Here is a 23,504-nt window from a genome sequence, read left to right as displayed (position 1 = left end):
CTTCTGTCAATATTTGTTTTATTTCTTATAATACACATTTTAAAAAACAACAACATTCAGGTATATCAAATTACACAAGATGGATTATTATTGTGCAAATGCATATTAAAGTAATACAAAATTCATAGTAAAGAAACACAAATGTTTCTTTAGAGACTTGTGTGGAGAGCAACTGTAAGTGTGTGTGTGTGTGGCTGCAGGTGGGCTATCTGTATGACCGGCTGTTGATAGACTGCCTCATTCTCCACAACAGGAGGAAAGGTTATCGCAGTGTGTGTGAGAGCGATGGAGAACGAGTGGGAAGGCGTGTGTGTGTTCCACAATGGATGAAAGGTTATCTTTTACACACACCATTTCTGTAGACTTAACCCCACCCTGTGAGGTCATGCCTCTGATGTCATATGGCTTAATTTTAGAAAGCTTGGCACATTGAGCGAACAATGTGTAAAGTAATTCTATAGAGGGAAGGCCGCCAGCCAGCTGAGAAAACATCAAAGAACATGAGGTGTGTGTGTGTGGGGTTTCAATGTTTCCCCCGGCCTGTGGTCCCTTGTCCAGCGCTGTGTGGCCTCAGGTGGTAAGAGTACTGCTTGGATTGATTCATGGTGTCAGTCAGATGCACACCCTCGATACCGCTCACTGTAAAAAAAAAAGCAGATCAAATTAACTTGTGTAAACTTTAACTTGATTAAAACAGTGTTTTTGTGGATGTGCATTAACATACGCTGGCTTTGGGTGCGGAAAGGCATCTCCAGGAGCAGCTGAGACTGAGAGCCCTGAAGTGAGCGCTCCCTTCTGGCCATAGAGTTTCCTATAGTATGGTAAAAAAGTTTGGATTAGGGAGGCACTATATTGGATTCTTGCTGATTTACAATATGCAGTTTTTTATACAACCAGGTGAACAATTTCTGCATCCCATCAGCTGGTGTGACACTCCTGTAACTTGTTGATCCAGTCAATCACACACCCATACGTTGTATAAGGTGTAGTCGTATTAATAGTAAACATATTAAACTCATCGTCAAAGGCTCTATTGCTCAGTGGTTCAGAGCACTGGTCTTGTAAACCAGGGGTCGTGAGTTCAATCCTCACTAGGGCCTTGAATGTCACTTTTCTTATCATTAGCGGTCACAAATCTACATCTAAATGATCAAAAAAACATCCAAGTATTAAGAGAGCTATTTAGAACTCGACACCAAACAAGGATTTGACAGGAAGACATTTGTTGTGTAATCAGCATCCCTGTGCTACATCTGAATCTGGCAGTCCGGGCATCTCTTAGGCTGGCACCCCATGAACAAAACCTGGCTCCTTAGCACAGCGGCCTGTTTTGGTAACTAAGTCAAGGTCCTTTCTCCCCCTTTCTGGTATTTCTGTCTGCTCACAGTCCGTCTAATAAAAGGCAAAAGTCTCTAATTACATTTTTGATATTCAAGGTTTACATTTTTGGGGGAATTGTAGGAGGCGAAGCATTTTGGGGCGGTGTCTTTGAGCAAAGCACCAAACAACCACCTGCTTCAAGGATCCTATGTGTGATGTAATGTAAATAACCCCAACATTTCCTCTCTGGGATTAATAAAGCATATCATTAAGCTTTAATGCAGGGGGCATCATCTTCCACTGGATTAGGTCTACTGCACTGAATTTATATTAATTAAAACCCTGTATACTGTACTCGAGTTTGAGGATTTCTTCTCCTGGAGTAAGGGTGTTATTGTTTCATTTAATTTCAACAAAGTTTTAAAATTCATTACATTGGTCCTTTAAAATGTGCAGTAAAGGTATTGTATATTAATGTACAACACTGCATAGGTAGGCTATAGTGTTTTTAATTAACAAATCTATCTAGCTTGCACACAGCAATTCTTTGACACAGTTTTGTTATCGGGAATGCAAAAACAGATATGTCTCTATCTACAGAAAGATGAACAGATATTAAAATCACATTTTAGATAAAGTAATTAACAGGCAATTTAGAAAATGGTTTATGATGATTAACATATCAGTGTGACCCGGTCCAGAGTTGTGTTTCAAATGCCTGTCTCATTCTCATGAAAAAAAGGAGTGTGACAATGAGTCTCAAGAATGTGTGTGTGTGTGTGTGTTCAGCTGATAGCTCTACGCAGTCATCTGACATTCCCCCTGACAGCTCTGAACTTTTCACAGTGCCAGGACTGTCAGAGAGCGAGAAGGGGAGAAAGAGGGAGGGAGAAAGAGGGAGGTGAAAAAGGGGAGGGGGAAACCACGTCGGGGGTCTATCTATCCGTCTGTCTGTAATCAGTGACGGTGTGCATGCTTGTATGTTTTGGCGCAGCAAGGTTTCTGCCTGTTCCCCCATCATCACCTGGTGATGTGTGATGAAGGTCAGGCCTGTCTGAGGGGTGAAAGCTCCAGAGGCTCCACACAGGACAGCCGGCTGATACTGTCCTGCTGTGTGATCCGAGCGTTGCCCAGACATCTACACAGGTTCCTGTTTGTCGCTCACTGTGTTCTACACTGGTACCAAAACCATCCTGATGATCTGCTTCCAATGTGTGTTTGTATGTACCTCGAGCCATAGTTCTCATATTGTAGGTTATCAAAATGCTGCTTTTGAACGACTCACTATAATCTACAGAATTCTGCACATCTGCTCGCATCGTAAACAAGACAGCCGTTTTAACATCACTGACACAGCATGCATGAAAGTTTCTACTCAAGGGACAGTACAGACAATAATTCACAGTAGGTTTATTATTTAAGGATAAGGCTGGCGATATTCATTATTTTTGCCATCAACAAATCCAATGACAGACCAGGGGCCGCAGTGTATTTGTGCCATGCTTTCCAGCATCAGTATCCTGTCTCAGGTATAGGACCATTTAAACATCCCAGGTTGTAAATCCTTACAAATGTGTCATAAATGTAGAGTGTAGCCCAGAAGATTACAACAGATACAACTCGGGGCAATTGGATATTCTGGCATTTACTTCGTTATTGGCAAGACGACTTCTTCTTCTTCACTGGAAATCCAAAAAAGCTCCTTCCAATGCTAAGTGGCGCAGCGATGTCATGTCTTTTCTAAAATTGGAGAATCCTTAAGAGGCGGAACCTCTATGTTTTACACTAAGTGGCAACCCTTCTTAACCTTCTTCCAATCTCTTGCATTTTTGTCTACTGATTGATGGACACCCCCCCCCCCCCCCCCCTTTTTCCCTCTTTATTATGTATTTATATACATTTTTTGTCTTTGTATTGTTTTAGTATTATTATTTAGATTTTATTATTATTATCATCTTGTTTAGTTCTGTTAGTCGGTACACTACTCCCTTATATGTTGGCTATCTGGTCTGTTTGAGTTATGAAGGTGGCTTAAATACTGTATGCCTGTCAATTGATGCACAATAGTAGAGACTAAATGGTTACTAGTAGCTTTGAACTGAGGTCCCTGTCAATGTACCAAATGCCTTTTCTATGTGTCTTCAATAAAAAAATTAAAAAAATGTAGAGTGTAATAAAAAAGAAAGGTATGGCCAGGTGACTAAGAATCTGGAAATGAACCACCTCAACTGGGCATATGGTTGCCCAGGGAACCCTGTAGTAACGTCATGTGATGTCTAAGAAGTAACATATCATGTCATTTGAATTTCCCTATTCAGTCACCCGGTGCTGCATAACAAAGCTCAGGACACTCCTCTAACTTGTTGAACTTGTCAGGATCCACACCCATGATTGTTCAAGGTGACTTTATAATGTTAATCAAATAAGAGCTCCTTCACAGGGCCCTATAGCTCAGTGGTTAGAGCACTGGTCTTGTAAACCAGGGGTCGGGAGTTCAATTCTCCCTGGGGCCTGATTTTTTATCCCTAATGATCAAAAACAAACATTTGAATATCAAAAAACAATTCCTGTTTAGGAAGGGAGTTACTTATAAACACCACAAGAAGTTGAACATGTTTCTTTTTTATTCAAAAGTATTTTATCTTGTTGAAGTTAAATTGTTTGATGTTAATTCCTTCTTGCAATGTGTTGGGGAAATATTTTCCAAGGCCCATGACTGAGCACACGCACCTATAACCTTGGCCGCTGTGCTCTCAGTGTTTTGTCTCCCTGTTCCTGCCTGCTGGCGTCAGCTGATAGAGGTGTTATGATTCTATCTTGTTATGCACAATGTTGATTATTCTCTCTGGACTAAATACATGGGTCTAGGCCGGGTCTATTTCTTCAGAATTGACGTGGCAACTCTGCCGTGAAGTCACCTCTGATTCTTTGACTTGTTTTGTGAATTCTCTGGCCGAAGCTCCAAATAAACCCATCAGCGTTTGCCATCAAAGCTCCAGCTCTCCCCGTGTCTCCTTTGAGTCTGTGACTCCTCCTGCATTGCTACACAGAAGTTCCCCCACACAATGTATGTAGAAACCCTGTTGAATTTGGATATTTTTTTATTTATCTTTGGTTTGTACCAAAGATACAAAACGCAAAAAAACCAGTGATCTTACCGTAGATACTTTGTAGAACTGAGCTCTTACTCGCTGACAGTTTGGCGGGTTGGGCTCGGATGTCCATCTTCTTCCCTTTGTGGGCGTGGTTTGAATCACTTGACTCCGCCTCTTTGCAGGCTTGTACCTTCCTCCTTCTGCGTGTGTGGAACCTGGAGACGCACATACACGATGTTAAATAAAAAATAATTCAGACTGTTCAAAGGTTTAAAAGCTGGCAAAACCTCACAGTAATATTCACCAAGCATAAACAAAGTAAACAAAGTTTATTCAAGGCAGTTAATAGTCAGCACATACAGAATATAATGGTGAAGCTGAATGGAAACAGAGGGCCTCCCGCTGCGGACGGGCAGCCTCTCAGAGGAACACAGTGCGTAAAAGGGAGAGAAAAGCAAAGAGAGGCTGCTGGTAGCTATTAGAGCAGCACGGCTGAACTTTTAGCCTCTTGTTAAACCGGTATGAAAGCTCTAAATTATAGCCTGTCTGTCCCCTGCCTCCTTGTCTCACCCCTCTCCCACGCTCTCCCCCCCCACTGCTCAAGTGTTGATGGCATCCAGACCGAAGATGGAGGGTGGGGGGTTACATGAGAGATGAGAAGGTGGCATGTATGTGGGAGAGTGCACATGTGGGCACCACATGACACTGCCAATCTCCCACCGCCAGAGAGGCTTCGGCTACTGAACACCCCTCCAGGTACACACACACACACACACACACACACACACACACACACACACACACACACACACACACACACACACACACACACACACACACACACACACACACACACACACACACACACACACACACACACACACACACACACACACACACACACACACCACACACACACACACACACACACACACACACACACACACACACACACACACACACACACACACACACACACACACAAACACAAACTCACCTCCGCCAAGCTCGCTGGATGATGCACGCAGCCTCATTCCTCCGCCTGCGCTGCTCTTTGTTGTGTTCCTTGTGCGTGCGTGTTGAGATGGGTGCTTGTGTGGCAGACTGAGTCTTTCTTGAGGGGCTTTTATGATCTAAAGATGAACTGCCTCTTAATGAGGGAATGAGAGTTTGGTCTTTGGTGGCGGCCTTTTCTGAAGTCTGCTCTTTGTGGTTTCTGTGCTTTTGTAGAGCAGCGGGGGCATCATCCTTGCCAGCGGCAGTGTGCACAGTCATGTGAGCATCCTTCTTTCTCAGAGGGATAAATTCTCTGTTAATAGTGTCTGTCCCTGCGACGCTGATGGAAGGAATGCACGTGCCTGAAGAGGGGCGTTCCCTGACTCTGGGCGTGGAGGGGGGTCGAGGTTTGAGGCTGGGTGGAGGGCTGCAGCCGGCAGGAGAGAGCTCCCTCAGCCTGGTGGTCTGGAGAGCACCGGGCACATGACAGTGGCGGATCAAAGCATCATGAACCTCATGTGGTTCAGATGCTTTACTTTTTCTGGAGGATTTGCTCTTGTGGGCTATTGGGTTGGTGGGATAAAAAGAAGACATGAGTCATCAAAGAGGTTATATTTAAAAACACTGCTCCTTTTTTTGCGTCTACTTGTAGAAAAGCGGCTTTTTATTCCAACTAATCTTCTTGGAGTTTTTGTCATTTTGTCAGTTTATATAACCGCTCATACTGCATGCTCAAATGAGAAAGACACTCAGAATTATTTTGACAAACACTTTTGTACCTTTGAGTCTCTCCTCTTTGCTTCTGGTGCGTTCAGCTTTTGATGATCTCTTTTTTTCCACCACAGAGTCATTTATGGATAAGTCCTCTATAATATTCACAAGTTGGTCCTGCTCTGTTTTCACCAAAGGGCCCCTTCTCTTCTCTGCAGCGTCCACAGAGACTAGCTGCACAGCTTCTCTCCTGCGCTGTTCTTCTTCTCCTCGTTTCCTTGACAAAAAGAAAAGCGCTCGTTCTAATCGCGGCCTTAGGTTAATGCATTTAAGCTATGTTATAACTACTCAAATAAAATTGTTAAACTGTTTTAAAATTATGGTTTTTAGTCGTGGAGCAAGAAAAATGTCTCACAGCTTGGTTATCAATCAGGAAATCGGAAATATGATAAGATAAGAAGTAGGGCTGCTCAATTAATCGTATTTTAATCGCGATTACGATTATGGCTTGCAACGATTACGTAATCGGAATAAAACGATTATTCTTTTATTATTATTATTACTTTATTTATTTGTATTTATTTTTTGGTTTTCAGTTGAATTATACTTAAAGTTCAGGGTAATCAACTGTTAAAAGCATACTGTTCAAATGTTTTTCTCCAATAAATGGATGTTTTCAAGTCAATGAATAATCGCAATTACAATTATTGATCCAAATAATCGAGATTATGATTTTTGCCATAATCGAGCAGCCCTAATAAGAAGGTGAGATATTTGTTGTTGTTTATATGAAAAACACATCATCAAGACTCAATACTTCCTGCTTGAAATAATGAGAAGAGTTTAAATCAAGCGTTATGTAAGACAGAATAAAGGTGAGACTGGTGAGCAAATGGCAACAGGAGAAGAAGCCAGGAGAGAGAGACAGGGGGAAGATGTATGTGTGTGCAGGGATGACAGGGAGAAAGATAGATATGAAGAGAGTGTGACTGTTCCTATGGGGGCGAGAAGAAGAAGAAGAAGAAGACAGAGACAGATAACGGAGACAGAAACAGCAGTGAGTGATCATGATGCTTCACTTCATGTGTGGCCTTTGTATGTCTATATACACAAATATGGAAGTGTGTAGGTGTGTGTGCTCCTCTCTCACTTGGCTGCATCCTTGCGCAGCTGCTCGTGCCTCATGAAGAGCTGCTTCCTCTCCCTGAAGGCCTTGCGGACGGTGTAGCCCTTGTAGACCGCCTGGATGGAGGCAGCAGCGATGTCCTGGATGGCTGCTATGGACAGAGCGCCGTGCTCCAGCATGAACTGAGTCACCTCACTGTGCCCCCCCAGCAGAGCGTAGTCCAGAGGGGTGTACCTTCACAACACAAACACCACAGTCATTCATGTATTTCACCCTCTCCTCACCCGCTGATCCTTCCTCTTGACAGGCTCTCACCTCTCCTCAGTGTGCTCCATGTGATTAGGAAAGGCGTTGTATCCCAGCAGCAGTTTCACAGCGTCCAGGTAGCCATTGTTACATGACCAGTGGAGAGCTGTCCGCCCCTTTGCACCCATAAAAAAAAGCACTTACTCAAACTACAGTTGTGTCCAAAATCTCAACATAGCTCACATATATACGCTTTTTTTTACCTCCTTGTCCTGTATGTTTGAATCAGCATTGTTCTCCATGAGCACAGCCATGCAGGTGATGTATCCGCCATAAGCAGCACACTGCAGAGGAGTCCGTCCTGCCTGGTCCTACCCAGGAGAAGTCACATATTTAACAGTCAGGCGCAGGACAATTTAAAATAGCTCAGGATTTAAAGGTACTGTTTTTCATCAATATATTATAGGTCTCAGATATATACAAAACATGTCTCTGAAGTGTTTGGCCTCAAAATACCCAACAGATCGTGCATTGCAGCATCCCATAAACTCCTCTGTTTCAGCCCTGTTTCAAAAGTGCTGATTCTCTGTCTGTTATATTCAGATGAAAATAAGGAGCCCCTCCCCACGCCCCTCTGAGAGATATTTGGTTAAAAAGAACACAATGGTGCTCTAGGAGGAGATTCAGGTGATAAGGTGTGGGGGGGTTACCTTGGTGGGTGATTGGCTAATGGTTACACAAGCCAACACATCGTTATGACATCATAAAGTGGCCAAAATCTGATCAGCTCATTTTCAGACAGGTTTTTATTAGTGCTGTCAAAATTATCGCGTTAACGGCGGTAATTAATTTTTTGAATTAATTGCGTTAAAATATTTAACGCATTTAACGCATGTGCAGAATGGCCCGCCCCATACGTGCCACCAGTGGCAGCGCCAGGGTATGGCTGGGGTAGGCTACACCCATACCAAGAAATGGCTTAGCCCCACCATGAAAAATGATGTTAAAGAAAGCAAAATAAAGTCTGCCAACTCGCGCGGAGTAAATTGCACAGACAGCAGTTAGTAAGATTGATTTCAGTAGCCACGGTTTTGAAAACTTTTGTCACGTAGTGATCGTCTTCTCCATAGAACATATTTGATAACGGCGTGGTGTTGTTGCAGGAAGTCCCGACGGAGAATACTTTTGCTGTAGTACAGGGGTGCACATAACTGGTACGCAGGTTATGTGCATAATCTGAAATGCGTACCGTCACTTGTGTCACAAAACGCATTTGCGTACTGACGTACTTGTGAAGCTTTTCCAGAAGGCGGTTAGATCACCGGACGACAGAGTCGGTCTCCGTGTGCAACGGAATTGTGCCAAAACTACGCCAACCGTCTGCGGAGGGAGACTCCCCCCTTCACTGGAGAACTGCGCTAAAACAGCTGATCACAATGTTCACACTCTGTGGTCACGAAGTACTCCACTAGCCGCCCCCCCTCTGTCGACTTTCCTGAAGTACTCCCCCGTTGATAGAAATCAACACGTAATGGATTAAGACCCCACGGTTTGATGATTGATAGGTGTGTGGGTTGTCTTTCATTTTGACACGCAGAAAAATGTTATAATAAACATACATACTTAAATGGATATATCCGCCTTCTTTCATTTATCTTTCCATTCCCACAACAATATACATAAATAAATGGCATATTTTGGACATAGTTCGAATGGTGATTAATCATGATTAATTAATTTTTAAGCTGTGATTAATCTGATTACAAATTGTAATCGTTTGACAGCCCTAGTTTTTATATAAATGGATCAGGACAAAAAGTGAGCGAATCTTTTTTCCTGAAACTTTCAGAATCTCTTTACACAGAGGGGACGCATGTTTATGTATAAAATACATGAAAAAGTGGATTTACATAATAAATAGGTGACTTTTAAGAGCTTCTCCCTGCTTTTATACACACTGCTTGTAAAGCAATGCAGAGGAGGATTTCATTTCCACATTTATCCTTTGATTTATACTGGACATGCTGCTCGAGCCGACAAATCTGCAATCTAGGTTCAGTGGATAGATTTCCCTGTGTGGTGCAGCCAAAACGTACAGAATGCTAAAGCTGTTTTTCATATCAAATGAGGGTTTACATTTATATATATTTTGAAATGTAGTAGTATTCATTGCCATCAAATGTGGGCGTATACAGATGGACAAGTGCAACAGATGAATGGTGAGAACATGTCATTTTGACTAAATTGATTTGAAATGACCCCTAGGGATTCCTTTTGCTAAACTGGAAATGTTCTAGTGCAATAAACAAGGATTAAGGATGGAAAACAAGAAAAACGACTTGAATATCTTATTAAGAATATGTACATGTGAATGGTGAGCATCAAAAAGGGATTTAAAGAAACAGAAGTGCTTTGTACCAGAGGTGTATGTGTATGTTTTGAGTGTACGCATTAATACCTGTACGTTGGGACTGATCCCATTCTCCATGAGTATCTGGCAGACCTCAGCATTGCCTCCAAGAGCTGCCCAATGCAACGCAGTGTGACCATCCACGTCTACCAGGTCCACGCTTGCAGAACCTTTTTTCATAAATAAATAATAATGTATACTTAAAACGCTGTGGTACTGAAACGGATATTATGTAGTTATTAGGACGCTTGCACCAACTGTGTACCAATTACAAGACTAACCTTTGATGAGTGTGAGAATGACATCTCTGTGTCCCATCTCACAAGCCCGAAACAGCGGCGCGTGTTTCATTACATCCAAAGAGTCGACCATCGCTCCCCGCTCCAGCAGCAGCTTCACTGTGCTCACATGGCCTGACAGGGAGGCCGCATGCAGTGCTGTTGGAACACACACAAATACACACACACATTTAAAACAAGATGGAGGTTCCTGAATCTAACTGGACAATAAACAGCCTAAGGAACACTTCTCCTTTCTTGTGCGCCTGTCCTTTGTCCATCTATTGGTTAATGATAATCTATGGTTGTGGCTAAGGCCTGGTCAATGGCGGGTTAAACAGGCAGAGACATTTAATGATGCACTTAAGCCTCTTGGTCCCCCCCCCCCTCCTCAGCCTCTGTCCAGTCCCCAGACAGCACCGACTAAAGTCAAGTGCATGGAAGTATTCGGGGCACCAGTCAGCTCCACTGCCCTTCACACCGTCTCATTAGGATGACTCAACCGTTGCATGTTCTGCATGCATAAACAATGAACGCCTGGTTGAGCAGAGGGGGTTATTGCCATGGAGATGTTACGTCTAAACAGCCCTGGGAGTCAGTGCATGGCAGTAAGTTGTGTGTGCATATGTGAGTGTTGTGTGTGTGTGTGTGTGTGTCAGAGGACAGTGCTGGCAGGGAAGGGAGTCTATTCAGCGGGCTCACACTGATTTTGCTGACAGTATCACTTCCTTCTCTACCTCAGTCTCTCTTGCACCTTTAGAGGAATCCCCTGTGACATCATCACCCCTAGCCTAAAACAAGCAGAAAGCCATGCTCTGAAAAAACAATATTAGGGATGCACATATTGAGTTTTCTAAGCGGATACTGACAGCCAAAAAGGACCTGCTTCTCATGGCCTATTACGGATAGAGAAATCATAACTATCATAACTTTATTTAAATAGTGGTCCAAGCGGGGTTGACGACACGCAATCCAAAACAAAAATAAATTGTAATCTGAAGTCAACAATGGGTATTTAATTTACAAAGAAACACCACTTAAAAACTCTAAAACCGACTCCTAAAATAACAAAATGACCAATAATGATTAATTACACCGTCTTACTTCTCATCACAGAAGTGATTGAGCCTGTCCATAAGAAATCTGCTTAACTTTTTAAACCCTGTGATTCATTTCTGATATTATTTTGAGATTCTTCCAGGAAACATAACATACAAATATGCATTGTCAACAATTTATCGGCCTGGTATATTATTGGGTATCTTTAATAAAAGTGTGTGTGCTTGTGTACAGAATAATCAACAGGGCTTGTTTGTTGCAATGCCAAAAAAGAGAGGAAGAGGGGCAACGTTGTGGGTGTTGGTCACATTTGTTAGGAGCATCAGTTGCCCCCCCCTGTTTCTCAGGAGCTCACCGGTGCCTCCGTACTTGTCGGCCATGTTGATGTCAATGTGAGGGGTGAGGGCCAGCATGGTGCGGATGACATCATCACTGCCCTTCCCAGCGGCCCACATAAAAGCCGTCCTCCCCTCCAGGTCGGGTTCATCCTTGACAGACGGGTGGGACAGAAACACACCCACTGTCTCCTACAAGCGCACAGAGACGGGCAGTTAGTTTTTGTGTGATTTAGTTTTGGGATTTTAAAAGAGATGCTGAACATACATAATGAGACCGCTTTATTTCATTATCAACGATATTACATTTTGGATAAAGATGCATGATGCTGACTCAGCAGGATTCCCAGTTCTGCGTGTTCATTGAATGAGACTCACAGCATTGTTGCTCTGAGCCCCATAGTGCAGAGGTGTTGCTCCTTGGCTGTCTGAGGGAATAGTGCCTGAAGTGTTTCTCTCCAGCAGCAGGTGGACTATTTTGGCATGGCCTGAAAAACACGTTTACATTAGTGGGATGTGAGGGGGACTGATAATGAAAAAGGATCTACAGTTAGGAGTTAGGACAACTGCTTGGTTATACAAAGGCCCCTTGTAATTTCAGTTGACTTTCACAGAACTGGTAACAGAAAAGCAAGAAACTCCTCATCAAGTCAGCAAAAGTCAACTGTCACTTACACACCTACCTACCACTCTATTTGACTATTCCAATCATCCTGGTTATACATTCTAACATGTGCTAATTAGCACAAAAACAATGCTCATGGGAATGTCACCTGGCACAAGATTTAAAATGTCAGCCATCATCACAGTCAGTATGATTCATGTTCTTGTGACCATAAATGTCTGTACACCATTTCATAGTAATTCATCTAAGAATTTAAGACTTAATATAGCTTGTTTATTTGTTTTAAAGTGCCACAGTTCCCTACAGAGGTCCAAGCTAAGCCTAAGCCTAAATGTCGTAACTGGCCCCTTACCTTATGTCACTTTGCAAAAGCAGCCCCTACAGTAAAGCGAGTACGGTATCCTTGCCCTAGAGACACAATGCTAGCATGGATTAAATAAAAAAAACATTATCTAAATGTGCAGCTAATAATAAATGTTGCCATTTTGGCTTCAATTATTTTTTGGGGGAAATCCATATTGTTGGTGTGTATCAGTCATTCAGGCCGCAGCAGGTCACATACAGGAAGTGTGTTCACTCACCGAGCAGAGCTGCCCAGTGCAGCGGGGTTCTGAAGAGGTTATCATAAGCTGTCACATTACAACCCCCGTAAGACGTCAGCACCTCCACCACTGCCTCGTTACCGTCAGCAACCGCAAAGTGCAGGGGGGTCCGCCCCTCATAGTCCTGCCAGTTCAGCAGGGACTCAGTGGGAGCTGCCTCCTTCTCAGGCACACACACACAAACACACAGAAAAAGACAAACACAGTAAAGAAGCTTTTTTGTTTAAAAAGTGGAGATGAAATGTGATTATGACCGATTCATGTGAGTGTGGATATGTATGAATGTGTATGTGTGTGTACAGTAGTGTGTACCAGTATGCAGCGGACAGTCTGTGTAGCGCTCTGCTCCTGACTGTGCGCTGCCCAGTGCAGAGGAATCTTGCCCTCACTGTCTGGGATGCCAATGTTGGAGTCGTGCTTGATCAGGAGGCGAACGTGTTCTGGTCGGTTATAAAAAGCCGACCAGTGGAGAGCCGTTTGCTGCAGAGACAAAGAGAGGGAAAATTAGATAAAAAGTGCCCAAGATGATGAATGGAGTTCAAAACAGAGGAGGCCGTTATAAAACCAGGTTTGAGGTTTCCATTCACTTTAAAATAAATTACTCCACTCTGACAGGAATTATGAGGGCTACGTGCTTCACAAAGCTCTTATTGAAGATCCGGCAGTGAGCTGAGATTGTAACTCAGATAGTGCTGCCATGACGGCTACTGAGCTATTCTGAGATTTACCGAAACCACTGTCATCTGACACGATGATGCATATTGGATTATTACAAAACCAACTACTGATGTCAGATACAAATCAGCCCAAACGGACAAAGGGCTGTGTGTTTGTGTGTTTGTGGTTTTATCAGCAGAACACAGGACAAAGCCACAGATTGTTATGTCGTCCACTGCTGTGTGAGTGTGCCTCTGTGTGTTTGTGTGTGTGTGACATTAAATTCCTGCTGCTTCTATGAAGGATCTTCAGTCTGTCAGTTATCTCTTTGCAGGTTATTGGACGCCCAAACTGGCTGGTTTCTGACTGAGGGCGAACTGAGGACACCATCATCCAACAACTTAGAGTGTATAACTTTACTGTATTACCTTGTTCTTGTCTTGGGTGTCAACCTCTCCAGGTCCGATGTGTTTAAGCAGCAAGGCGAGGGCTTTTTGGGAGGGGTGTCGGGTGGCAAGGTGGAGCGGGGTCATCTCCTCTAAATCTTTCTGCAGCCAGTTAGCTCGCCTGGACAGAAGCAGCTTCAGGAAACGCAAATTCCCCTGCGACACACGAGCAAAATATTCTCAGAAATCACCAATTCTCCTCAATATTAGTCACGAACGAGCGGCAATGACACACACACATAATCATCATAATCATCATCATCATCATCCTCGTCCTCCTTACTTTTGGTCTCTCACCACTCCTGTCAGGTGATGTATTGTCGCTGGATGGCAGGGTGTGAGATACGATGCTGCCATGCCGTATGCACGTGTGAGTGTGATTTGTATATTTGAACATATCGCCACAGTCTGACAGATCTATCTAGTGTGTGAGCATGCATCTAGACTATGTGTGTGTGTTTTGTGTGTGTGTGTGTGTGTTCCCGTCCTCCCTATTCTCAGTCCAATTAGATCGGTAATCCCTGGCCTCTCTTCCTGTCTCAGCCACTTATTGATCAGATGTCAAAGAGACAGGGCTTCCCACCGCTAGCATCCCCCACACACACACACACACACACACACACACACACACACACACACACACACACACACACACACACACACACACACACACACACACACACACACACACACACACACACACACACAATCTATGAGACAGACCCCAATTACCTCCCCTCTTTCTTCAATGATATGATGTTCCTGAATCTGTACACTCCCATAAAAGGAGGCACAGATAAATAAATGAGTTGTAAAGAGTTATTATTAGCACCACATAACTCGAGAGACAACCCGCCACCCTGTCTAATTATTATTTTCTCCTCTCACTGTTCCTCAGTCTAGACTGAAGTGAATATAACATGAATCTCCCCTTGTTTGATATAGAAGGGTGGGCAAAACATTTTTGAAACGGCCCTTTCTCCATTCAAAATAATAATATTTCAAAGACTGTGCGTGAATTACATTTTAGTGTTTGTGTGGCAGGATTATAAATCAGTTGATATTCCCCCCATAAACCCTTAAACTACAACTTCAGCCACTAGGGGGCACTGGCTTCCCACTGGACCCTCACAGTTAGAGATCCCACTTAGTCTTCATATTCATTTTGAATAAAAAAAAATCAATCCATATATGAATTGCTTTGACTTAACTTTGACAATGTTATGCTATAAAATAGGCTGATGTGAAGCAGCTCCAGTGTACGTTGTGTCTTTGTGGAAGTTCAGACCTTCTGAGCGGCTAGGTGCAGAGCAGCGCGCTGGCTTTGATCGGTCTTGTTGACAGAGGCTCCGGCCTTCAGCAGAATCTCTGCACAGTCCAGGCGATCGGCCAGAACACAGTACATCAGGGGGGTCCGGCCAAACTGGTCCTCTCTGTCCCGCAGTGACGGCTCTGCTGCATCCAGACACACACACACACACACACACACACACACACACACACACACACACACACACACACACACACACACACACACACACACACACACACACACACACACACACACACACGATGAGTCAGCGGGTAAGCGTTAATAGAGACCAAGATTTAAGGGAATATGCAATTAATTAAAAAAGTACAATTAAGTGGCTTGTGATGGAAAATGTTATAAATTGTTTATAAAGGGAATTCCTTTTATTTAAATTGCAGTCTTTTACTACTTGCATTTAATAGGAAATACGCTTCCACATTTTAAAATGTACTTGGAACAGCTGGAAGCTGTTTGGTTGTGAAGACGAAGAGAATATGCGATGATCATCTTTTGAGGCTGTTAATATATTTTTTCAGACATTTCTAAGAATAAGACTTAATTTTTCTACATCGGAAGATTGCATAACAATATTGCTGTATGTCCAGATAATGTCAGCACTTTGGCAGAAGAGTGGATGATTTAGCAGATGGACCACGGTTCAATCTACCATGCTGCACCTGCTCTGATTTCTCTGTGCAAAACCCCAAACTCCTAGCAGCTGCTGCAGCTGTCCCTGCTCTCTGACCCTCTACAGATGGGGCAAATGCAAAGAAATGTTCCTTATAGCAATACAAAAAGTAACACTTTACTTCTTATAAAAGTGAGTCTTGATGTGACACGCTGTATGTAGTGTAATATGTTTAAAGCCATTTACCTGTGATGAGTTTGAGGAGGGCGCTCCTATCTCCATTGACAGCGGCAGCATGGACCTGCGAGCTGAGAGCCACGGGTCCTGGGCAGGACGTCGCCTGCAAAGAAAACATATAAAAGGTCACAACTTGAACTGCAACAACATACACTCGCTGTTAAAAACAGTGCCATTATGCTGAGGCTAGACTGCTTCCAAACACATCCCACAAAAAACTCAAATTGAAGAAATATTTCTTAACTCTCACACAAACAACATTTACATGTTTGCTTAATTGCTTAATTGTGTTTGTTTTAAGATAGAGGTGTAAACGTATTTAGATCCTCTAAAACCATGTCAACAACAATAAAGCAGATACTTTCTGATGTTTTATTACAGTAAGTGTGGGTGTGTGTATGTGTGTGCACGTCGTGTGCGCCCATGAGCATATGTGTGTGTCCGCTCCTGCTGAGGGGGCTAAATCTCTTCCTGGCCCCACTTAACCAGAGCCTAGTGAAAGCAGGGTAATCTGCAGACAGGAAGCAGCTGGGGAGGGGGAGACCCTGTGTGAGCATGTAAGAGGGGGGTCTCTCTTCATGTCTTATTCATGTCTCATTAATACTGCAGCATGCCTTTCTGTGTGTGTGTGTGTGTGTGTGTGTGTGTGTGTGTGTGTGTGTGTGTGTGTGTGTGTGTGTGTGTGTGTGTGTGTGTGGGTTTAGAGATGTGGGACAAGCCCTGCGGGGCATAACACAGAAATCAATTATTGCCCCTAAACACATAAACGCTGGAGGCACAAACTCATGCCACAATCTGCGCTTTCTCCAAGACATTTTCATTATCGGTCACACAAATAGACATGTTTCCCTAATATCAGCTTTAAACAAGACAACAAGTATTGATAAAGTGTAGGCAGGCTGATTACTTTGGTCACAGTTTTAAAAACGTGCAACTGTCAAAAGGAATCTTCTCCCTCTCCTCATCCGCCGTCATCTCATAAAGCTTGCTCCTGTAGACACTGCGTGCAGCATGGCAATTACCCATCATGCTCACTGCTTTCTCACGCTCTGCCAAGTAGTGTCGGAGACTTAATACAGGTTAGTTAACACATTTACTGCAAAGTAGCGGGTAAAGGAGGATGGTAGGTGCGGCACATAAAGGGGTGTGCGAGCATCGGTGTGTGTTTACGTGTGTGTGTTTGGCACATGTGCCACGTCATGGGAAGTTATTTTCCGTGAGAGAGAGTTTTTACAGGGGCTTTACCAAAATCAACCACAAACATCTCTAAACATCTCTAATTTAGAATGATTGCTCAGTCAGTAATGCACACATGCACACACACACACACACACACACACACACACACACACACACACACACACACACACACACACACACACACACACACACACACACACACACACACACACACACACACACACACACACACACACACACACACACACACACACACACACACACACACACACACACACCAACACACTGCGGAACTAGCAGAGATGACATGACCGCATTACACAAAGAGTAATTTCATGATACTGTTATTAATATTCTTTTACACAGATGACTTATATTTAGTATATTTTTTTCATGACAAGAGCTCATTCCAAAACTTTTTCAGTTCTTTTGCGACTTGTTTTGATATTTGTCTGCATTTTTGAGTCACAAGAAATACAAATTGATCTACGAATAATCTTAGATTTAAAAAAAATCATAATTTGGACAAACACTGACTTAAGGGACGCGAGTCGATACTTGGATCTATGTGAGGGACATTCAGTCGCATAGAGCAGGCAATTAGAGTTTCATGAGGACCTGAGTGTTTTGGAAACACCTACAGTGCATCCAAATGTATCCAAAAAGGCTTTTGCAATGCTGTGTCTGAAGTCAAACAAAGGAGGGTGTAAAAACAACACCAGGTCCTGTTGAGAGGGTTGGAGTGGTCTCATTTAGCCATTCATACATGTTCCTCAGGGAGCACTCTGCTTGTTAATATGAAGACAATAACTCAGAGTAAACTATTGATCACAGGCTGAGGTCCAGACCCAGTGATTGTGCATCTGTATAAGTATTGATTCATGCTGATGCTGACATTATTTAGTCTTTATTCATATTCGGCCTCATATAACAGTAAGTTTAACAAAGAACCCAGAAACACCGACCAAACCATTCAGCAACACTACAGGAGAGCTGTAATACACATCGCTGCCTCCACCAGACACGTATTATAACTAACAATTTAAGCTTTTGACACAAACAGGCAAGGCAAAGAAACCGGAGAGCTCAAGTGTGTGTGTGTGTGTGTGTGTGTGTGTATGTGTGTGGGTCTATTTATTTTTGCTTTAGCTGCCTGTCTGTCACTGTGAAGTTGTCTGCTTTTGATAGAGGACATAGCTAAGGCATGCTGTGTTAGCAGTGGGGAACAGAGCCTGAGCCTGTGGCCTTTATTTCAATTCTACACACACACACACACACACACACACACACACACACACACACACACACACACACACACACACACACACACACACACACACACACACACACACACACACACACACACACACACACACACACACACACACACACACACACACACACACACACACACTTTATATGTGTGTACCTTTATACGGTTATAACGGAGTGTGTAAAGGCTCTCAGTCGACATGGGGCTATTATGGGTGGCACCTACCACCTACATGTCTCTGTGTGTAAATGTGTGAGTGTGGGTGTATCTATGTCTCAGATAGAGGCTGCAGGGATCAGTTCCTGGTTTGACTGACAGTTAAAGAGGTGGGAGGAAGGATAATATCAGCCCACAGGGATGCCCACTCTGAAAGCCATATTTCTAGGGGACTTCCTGGTTCCCAAAGGACCAATGAGCTGGCTCCCTCAGCTAGGGGCCGGGCCCTGGGGCACAGCGGGGCCAATCAGCAGGGGGCGAGAAGGCTGAGTGACACATAGATCTGCTAATTTACATCATTACCACAATGCATCCTGACAAATGAGCCCCCAGGGTGTGAGCCAATCACCTGGGAGAGTAATGCAATTAGGCGGGACCACAGCTGTCAATCTTACAGCCACGGGGGTCAGGTAGTGACGCCTGTGGCTAAAACACCCGTGCCTGCTGCCTGTCGTTCAGCAGACACACACACACACACGTACAAATGGGATGACACATCTGGTATATGAAGTGTAGGATGTGTGTGTGACTTTCTGCTGATATCATTCACACACATCTTCCCTCACAGCAGAAACCCACCTGTTCAAATTGCACCTCAGCCATTAAAAAAGGAATACAAAAACATTCTAATTTCCATTTATAACACTTGTTTTAGCTTATTATTTTTACTTTGTTATTACGTCAGCTCTATATTTTGACATCAAACTCTTATGTTTAAGCTTCATATTTGCTTTAACCTGGGTGTCACTTTTTTTTTAAATACATATTTAATTATCCAATATATTCATTGCCAACAGCAGCTCCTCCACTGTTATTCTGTATGCGTATACTAATAAATAACTTGAAAACGTCTATCTTTCTCCTGAGGGCGGAGGTTAGGAGGAAGTGAGAAAAGAAGGCGGTGTGTGTGACTGCTTAAGGGACAGAGGGTGTTGTGTCCTTCGAGGACTTACACCTGAGCGTAAGTGTGTGCAGATCCCAATACATCTGGGTGTGTGTTTACATTCGCCCATGTGTTTGTCCCACTGGGGCTTTGGGTTGTTTATGCTCTGTGTGAGAACTATGACAACAAAAGGGGGAGAGGGCGGAACCATAGGGGAGTTAAAACTGGTGCAGAATAGCCCTGCATTTGACTGGCATGTGAGAGAGCGAGCGCTGCTGGTAATGAGGCTTATCTTAGTCTCATTAGGTCTAGTGATATCATACCGGAGCACTCCACTGAGTCGATAGGGTTCGGCCCAGCATGTCGTTAATGTTTGTGGTGTGTGTGTGTGTGTGTGTGTGTGTGTGTGTGTGTGTGTGGTGTGTGTGTGAGTGTGTGTGTGTGTGTGTGTGTGTCTGTGTGTGTGTGCGTGTGTGTGTGTGTGTGTGTAGGCTGATCGATGCTGCTGTGACTGGCAGAATGATAGGTGGTGCTGCAAAATAATCAAAGGCACTAATAACACCAAAACACTTTCACGTACCTCTTCATAGCTTTGGTATTAGAATAAGAAAGATTTCATTAAAAACCAAACCAAAAACAAACGCAAAACTACTGCAAAAGTGAGCTGATACAGTCCATGTCACACTGTCTGTCTCTGTGTGTGTGTGTGTGTGTGTGTGTGTGTGTGTGTGTGTGTGTGTGTGTGTGTGTGTGTGTGTGTGTGTGTGTGTGTGTGTGTGTGTGTGTGTGTGTGGTGTGTGTATGTGTGTGTGTGGGGTTCAGGCACGGCTTGAGCCACTAAGAGTTAGGGGAGCTGTGTGTTTTGTGTCATCCCATTATATCACTAATGAGCCGCCCTCAGGAGGGGGACGAGAGAAAGCAAGGCGGACAGAAAAAGACAGAAGAAGAAAATGAGTGAGAAGAGGAGGGGGGAGAACGAGAAGAGGGAAGGGAGACAGGGAGCAGCTTGGGGACTTTTTTCCTATTTTTTCATATCCTTTCCCAGCACCTCTGAGTCTAATTGGACTAAAACTGTGATCTAATTAAATGTCCAATTAAAGTGCAGAGAGCAATGTGCCCACCGGCGAATCAGAGTACAGGGACATAATCAGCTGGAAAAACAAACAAAAAAATCAATGGAAGCAATACGAAATGGAAAAAGATGGAGAAAACAGAAAAGGGAGGAAAAGGCAAAATAGGAAAAGATGGACAGATCAAATCAGACTTCAAGCAGAGTGATATGAGGTTGTGCTGCACTGGTGTGATATGACTGTCTTCAGACAAGGTTCCCTTCAAAGTACAAATGTAAGGTTACGAGCCTAAATATTTACTCATGTGTAGCTTGCAGCTGAGTACAAGACATAATACACACTAGTCAAAACTTCAATTTATTCTGTAACATATCATTAAAAGAAAATATTCCCATGCTATGATCTTGTGTTGGTTCATCTACAAATAACAATTCAATACATAAAGAAATTATAAGACAAGCGCCAGTTGCTGATTTTGGCTTCTCAAATTAAAAGATAGCCTTGATTTGTTTGTTAAATGTCACTGTGAATAAAACACCTTTGTGTTGTTTTTTCAGACGATGCAGTCAATTTAAGGCATCGGTCACATTTTTGGTAATCAATTCCTTGAAAAACCCAAACTACATTAGTCTTTGTTAAAAATTATGAATTTGTAGCATTCCAGTTTATATATTACATCAGAGTTCAACTTGTTATGGATGTGGATTCAAATATATCTTATTTCTTATTTCCAACAATAGAGGGAGAAATTATGCACTTCAAAATCAGAATAAAGACACGCATAGGAATCCTTTACTAGATAAGCAAACTACCAGACTCACATTCACTTTGACTACATTTGAGTCCAATATTAAATCAATGAATATTAGCAAGGCAAGGCAAGTTTATTTATATAGCACCTTTCAACACAAGGCAATTCAAAGTGCTTTACAAAAAATGAAAGACATTAAGAAAAGGGCATTTAAAAACAGTCATTAAAAAGAAAAGCTAATAAAAGAAACATTAAAAGAAAAAGTACATGGATAAAAGTTACAGTGCAGTCTAAGATGTGAATAGTTCAATTAAAAGCAGCGACAAAAAGAAAAGTCTTCAGCCTGGATTTAAAAGTAGTCAGAGTTGTAGCGGACCTGCAGGTTTCTGGGAGTTTGTTCCAGATATTTGGAGCATAATAGCTGAACGCTGCTTCTCCATGTTTAGTTCTGACTCTTAGTAACATGAATTATGGGGATGTTGTTTTTGTCTAGTTTAAGAAAAGCTTAAGATTTATGAAATTCTTGATAATTGCACCAAAAATAATTTATTCAGTTTGAATTCACATTGACAGATAGTATAGTACTAAATAAAGTATAGTCAATTCAACCAATTTTGTTACATGCCTCAGCACATATTGTGATATATTATAATATAGTTTCTGTATATCGTGATGCTTATTTTGTACTTATTTCCCAGCATTACTAATAAAAAAATGACTTTCTGCAGCTCTTTTTTACTCGATCACTGACAGGAAGAGAGAGAGAGAGAAATCTTTCTCTGTCTCCATCTGTGAGTTGCTCACACACTGTGAACCCCCTATGGACAGCTTTAGCCCATAAAATATTAATGCTGGGATTCAATTCAACATTCCACCTTAATCTCCTTAACAATTAGACCTTCAGCACACACAATTAGGTTTGTTATAAGTAGTCTCAGGGGTATTGACTCTAGAGAAAGAATTACAAAACTGTAGTACAGTGGAGGGACCGAGGTAACTGACAGATACACCAAAAAATAAGAAAAAACTATTTTGGTAAATAGAAAACTTCATTAAATATGGGTAGATGCTTTGAGTGTGTTGGATTCTTACCATAGCTGCTGTAAGGTGGGGCACTTCAGCAGATGTTTCTCAGTTCAGTGCATCCTTGGTGGGTGTGGTTGCACATCCAGGTCCCCTACCTGCCCTGATCCTGGCTCCTACTGGGCGAGAAAGAGGATCACTCACATACTGAGACCAGCCCACCTGTTCACACAAATAACTGCCAGCACACTGAACTGATTACAGACACAGGGAGGATGCCTCAGTGACATTATTTGTGACAACAGTCTTCTCATCTTATCTGATGAGGTGCAATACTCTTTTGTGGACAACAGTGTCTTTGGTATTGAGTTGTGGAATCTGTGTTTGATTTAGCAGCAGTTATACAAACATTATTTAACGTTTTTTACTTTACTTTCGTGTATTTGCAATACATGCGCTGTTAATCACAACATATTTGCATTACCTCTAACAGCACTCCAGACATAAAGCTGGCTTTTTATTGTGCTTTATCTCTCATTCCTCCATCAGATTCTAAATGTTTTCTAACTAAGTGTTGTGTAACAACCATATTTAATCAACAACTAAAACCCTAGACAGCATATTAAAGCTTAAAAACGTATTGCTAGCTGGTGGAAAATAGGTCGCATTGAGTTTTACAAAAAGTTAGGCATAATGATGCAACCCCCCGTACTCAAGAGAAATCAGTTATTCATAAGCGTATGCTGCTAAAGAAGCACAAATGCGTGACAGTGAATAAAATCAGTATAATGTTAAAGCTATTTTATTGTAATAACAAGTCCTTTACACTCCTCTTTCGTCGGTGTTATATTTACCGTTAAAGTTCCATTACTCTCAGATGAAGATCTTGAGAAAGTTTTCTTCATAAGGAGTCCCGTTGAATCGCCGCTGACAAAACACTACAAGTCCCGTTACTGTTGTCAAGCATAAAACCGCCATGATTGAAGTTTTCTCAACATCCGACTC

At 42.7% G+C, this 23,504-nt stretch overlaps 1 protein-coding gene and 2 non-coding genes across 7 annotated transcripts; 2 read left to right on the top strand and 1 right to left on the bottom strand.

Moving 5' to 3' along the window:
* Window position 1: 1 nt before the first annotated feature.
* invs (inversin) lies at window positions 2-23,491 on the bottom strand. 5 transcript variants are annotated; one of them, XM_034228156.1, is made up of 19 exons: window positions 23,354-23,491; window positions 22,569-22,675; window positions 16,093-16,186; window positions 15,195-15,361; window positions 13,889-14,062; window positions 13,116-13,283; window positions 12,783-12,963; window positions 11,955-12,064; window positions 11,597-11,768; window positions 10,186-10,341; window positions 9,953-10,074; window positions 7,758-7,865; window positions 7,564-7,670; window positions 7,273-7,482; window positions 6,191-6,399; window positions 5,413-5,974; window positions 4,479-4,630; window positions 725-811; window positions 2-639 (listed from the first exon to the last, which is right to left on the bottom strand). In XM_034228156.1, the coding sequence occupies exons 2-19, from the start codon at window positions 22,569-22,571 to the stop codon at window positions 524-526; spliced, it is 2,898 nt and encodes a 965-aa protein (XP_034084047.1). In that variant the 5' UTR covers window positions 22,572-22,675; window positions 23,354-23,491; the 3' UTR covers window positions 2-523. The 5 variants fall into 5 exon arrangements, with proteins under 5 accessions (XP_034084047.1, XP_034084046.1, XP_034084048.1 ...); XM_034228155.1 differs by having other exon boundaries at window positions 22,569-22,678; window positions 23,354-23,481; XM_034228157.1 differs by having other exon boundaries at window positions 15,195-15,358; window positions 22,569-22,678; window positions 23,354-23,481.
* Window positions 1,027-1,100, top strand: trnat-ugu. The gene has a single exon. It is a non-coding gene; the product is annotated as a tRNA-Thr (tRNA).
* trnat-ugu lies at window positions 3,761-3,833 on the top strand. The gene has a single exon. It is a non-coding gene; the product is annotated as a tRNA-Thr (tRNA).
* Window positions 23,492-23,504: the final 13 nt, after the last annotated feature.

This window comes from Gymnodraco acuticeps, unplaced genomic scaffold, assembly GCF_902827175.1.
Source record: "Gymnodraco acuticeps unplaced genomic scaffold, fGymAcu1.1, whole genome shotgun sequence".
NCBI lineage: Eukaryota > Metazoa > Chordata > Actinopteri > Perciformes > Bathydraconidae > Gymnodraco > Gymnodraco acuticeps.
The sequence above is the reverse complement of the archived record's forward strand: the minus strand, read 5'-3'. Positions and strand labels throughout refer to the sequence as shown.

Excerpts from the sequence above, each read along its gene's own strand:
- invs (XM_034228156.1), bottom strand. Across the intron at positions 12,065-12,782 it reads GCACTGGGCAGCTCTGCTCG|GCCATGCCAAAATAGTCCAC; the intron begins GTGAGTGAACAC and ends CGTGTTTTTCAG. Across the intron at positions 4,631-5,412 it reads ATCCAGCGAGCTTGGCGGAG|GTTCCACACACGCAGAAGGA; the intron begins GTGAGTTTGTGT and ends GTGCGTCTCCAG.